This window comes from Tupaia chinensis, unplaced genomic scaffold (assembly GCF_000334495.1).
Source record: "Tupaia chinensis unplaced genomic scaffold, TupChi_1.0 Scaffold143645_1, whole genome shotgun sequence".
Taxonomy (NCBI): domain Eukaryota; kingdom Metazoa; phylum Chordata; class Mammalia; order Scandentia; family Tupaiidae; genus Tupaia; species Tupaia belangeri.
This window is the reverse complement of record NW_006203493.1, coordinates 162642-165085: the sequence shown is the minus strand read 5'-3', so window position 1 is coordinate 165085 and position 2444 is coordinate 162642. Positions and strand designations below refer to the sequence as shown.

The following is a 2444-nucleotide window of genomic DNA, read 5'->3' as shown; positions in this document are numbered from 1 at the left end:
AAGATCCCGCCTCCGCCATAGCCCCCCGCCCCCCCAAGAAGGAAGATGGTACTGAAGGGATCTGGGAAGACCTGGAGCCTTCTGTAAAAGAAAGGGCCAAGCACAGCCATCATGAATTCCGAGAGAGCGTGCGTCGGAGTGGCAGAGGCTCAGGAGGGGGAGAAGCTTCTATGGTCTCCGCTGCCTGGCGAGGTGGAAAGGGCAGTGCAGGTACCATTGGTGGCTCTGGTGCGGTTGGAGCGTTCCACCAAGATGTCCAGATGGGCTTTGATCACGGCAATGCTGGCCAGCCCATTCTGAGGGGCGAAATGGGCCAAGTCACCAAATTCAGGCAGACGCCACACGACCTCCCTTTTCTTCAGGTCCACAGAGAACAGTTGTTCCCCATCGAATTCGTAGGTGAGCTGACCCATGGCACCGTAAGACTGGTAGAAGGCTGGTCCATAGGAGCCCATGTGGTCGGCTGTGTCGGTGAGTTCAGGGTCAGGGAGAGAAAAGAGAATGCATGAGATTCATCCCTGATGTGTGGTATGTTGAGTCTCTGAGCCTGCCCTCCATCCGGGGTTCTGTGTGGGGACAGAGAGCTGTCCTGACACTGAGCTGGCCCTTGTAGAGGATGGAGGGAAACTGGCACAGGCCCATGCCACGGCCAGCACAGGGACACAGTGCAGTCTGGCATAGCAGGCTGAGAGAGGAGAGGGGGCAAAAGCCAGACCTGGGGTTCCCCAGGTTAAATCTCAGCTATGACCATCCACTCTGGCCATGTTCTCAGGTCCTAGGTTGTGGTGGTGAGATGAGAAGGAAACGATTAAGGATCTCAAGTGGAGCACCACACACAGATGCCATGGGGTGGTAAGGAGGGGAAACTGGCAATGATTGGCAGAGTATAAATTTAGATCAGTGACACAGAGTCCCAGGGGGGATAGAAAAAGCAACCCGAGTCATTTCAAAGAGCACTGCCCTGGAAATCAAAACCTCAGACTTCTCCCCTAAGCTCTTCCATCTCAGAGCATCGCGACTGAACGTGACTCTCACCATACCTGGGATGCGGCTCTCTGAAAATGAGGCTTAGGTTTTAATTGGGAAGATTCTTTTAGAATGCTATGGAATTATTTATTTGTTCAACGGTCATCAAGGGACTACCGTGTGGCCAGCATGATATCAGGTCAAGGAAATGAAAGAAATAAAGATGAACCAGCAGGGACCCGCACACCAGGAGCTCACGTCGAGGGCAGAATAAGACAGAGAACCATTAACTATCGACATAGCCACAAATACCAAGATAGACCATGCCAAGTCAAGAAATAGTAGAGAAATTAGGGCACTGGATGGCAGTAGGGTCAAGTTTGGGATTAGGAAGTAGGGAACAGAGAGATATCTGAACATGAAAAACACCCAAACGAGACATTGGTATCTCTAGACTGAGCTGTACCATATTTAGATCCAGAACCCACATGATAGAGGTGAAAGGGACTTGGGATCCATGGTGAAAAAAGCCACACATGAGCTCCCCAAAGAGGAAGAGGAACGAGGATCCTCTAAGCTGTCTCCCTCCTGTAACCCAAGTCCTTAATCTCTTTTCCTTGCATCCCCACTCCATTCCCCCATTCCACTCACCCCTGCTCCCACCACCCCATCACCTTGGGCACTCACCCTCTACAGCCTGTGTTTTCTGGGTGTTTAGAAGGGTCATCAGGGTGTGGAGTCCCAGGACCAGCCCTGGACTGAGGACCATTGTGCCCTGTGTAGAGGGTACAGAAACAAGGAGGAAGTAGAGAGAATAGGGGAGACCCCTGCTACATCCAGCCAATCATATCATTTCTCAGAGTTACTCTATCTGTTGCTGGGTAAAGAAGAACCTGGGTGAGAAGGTGGAAGAATTCACTGGGTCTAAATGCCCCAGGGCAATGGGACCCACAGGGGAGTAGAAAGGAAGTTCCTGTTTGAGGGGATAGGAGGTGCTAGAACTCAACTGTTATTACATCCCCCAAGAAGGGCTTCTTTAAGGGAGAGGAAAGGTCTCAGAGCCCCGGACAGTGGAACTAGAACAAATCTATCTAGATCTGTGATTTGGGAGTTCTACTTTGCCTGTAATTTTCTGCAGACAAATTTAGAGTTAAAAAATGACATATATTTTACCAAGACACTTTAAAAGGGAAACATTGGGTACACAGTAAAATAAAAATCCTTTAAAACTTTAAATACTGGGCCAGCAGGTAGCATGGTGGTTAAGACTGGGTCTCACCTGGCACAGTTCTAGTCCCAGACCTGGTGGCTTGAAAATCATGCCAGGCATGCCCAAAATCCCTAGGGGAGAATGGAGACAGGCTTGTAGCATGGCTACCCTCCTGGTAGGTGTTTTCTCACTTTTCCTCTCTCTCTCTTGCTCTGTCTGTCTCTTGCTGGCAAATGCACACGACCCATAGCAAAAAACAATAAATAAA

General features: G+C 50.0%; 1 protein-coding gene across 1 annotated transcript in view; it reads right to left on the bottom strand.

The window, feature by feature from the left end:
• LOC102480676 (HLA class II histocompatibility antigen, DO alpha chain) overlaps positions 1–1750 on the bottom strand; it is a 4494-nt gene extending 2744 nt beyond the window's left edge. The window contains exons 1-2 of the mRNA XM_006164535.3: positions 1654–1750; positions 179–463 (exon numbers count right to left, since the gene is read on the bottom strand). Coding sequence (XP_006164597.1) covers positions 179–463; positions 1654–1735 — 367 coding nt within the window. The 5' untranslated portion in view covers positions 1736–1750. The remainder of the gene's footprint in view (positions 1–178; positions 464–1653) is intronic.
• Positions 1751–2444: the final 694 nt, after the last annotated feature.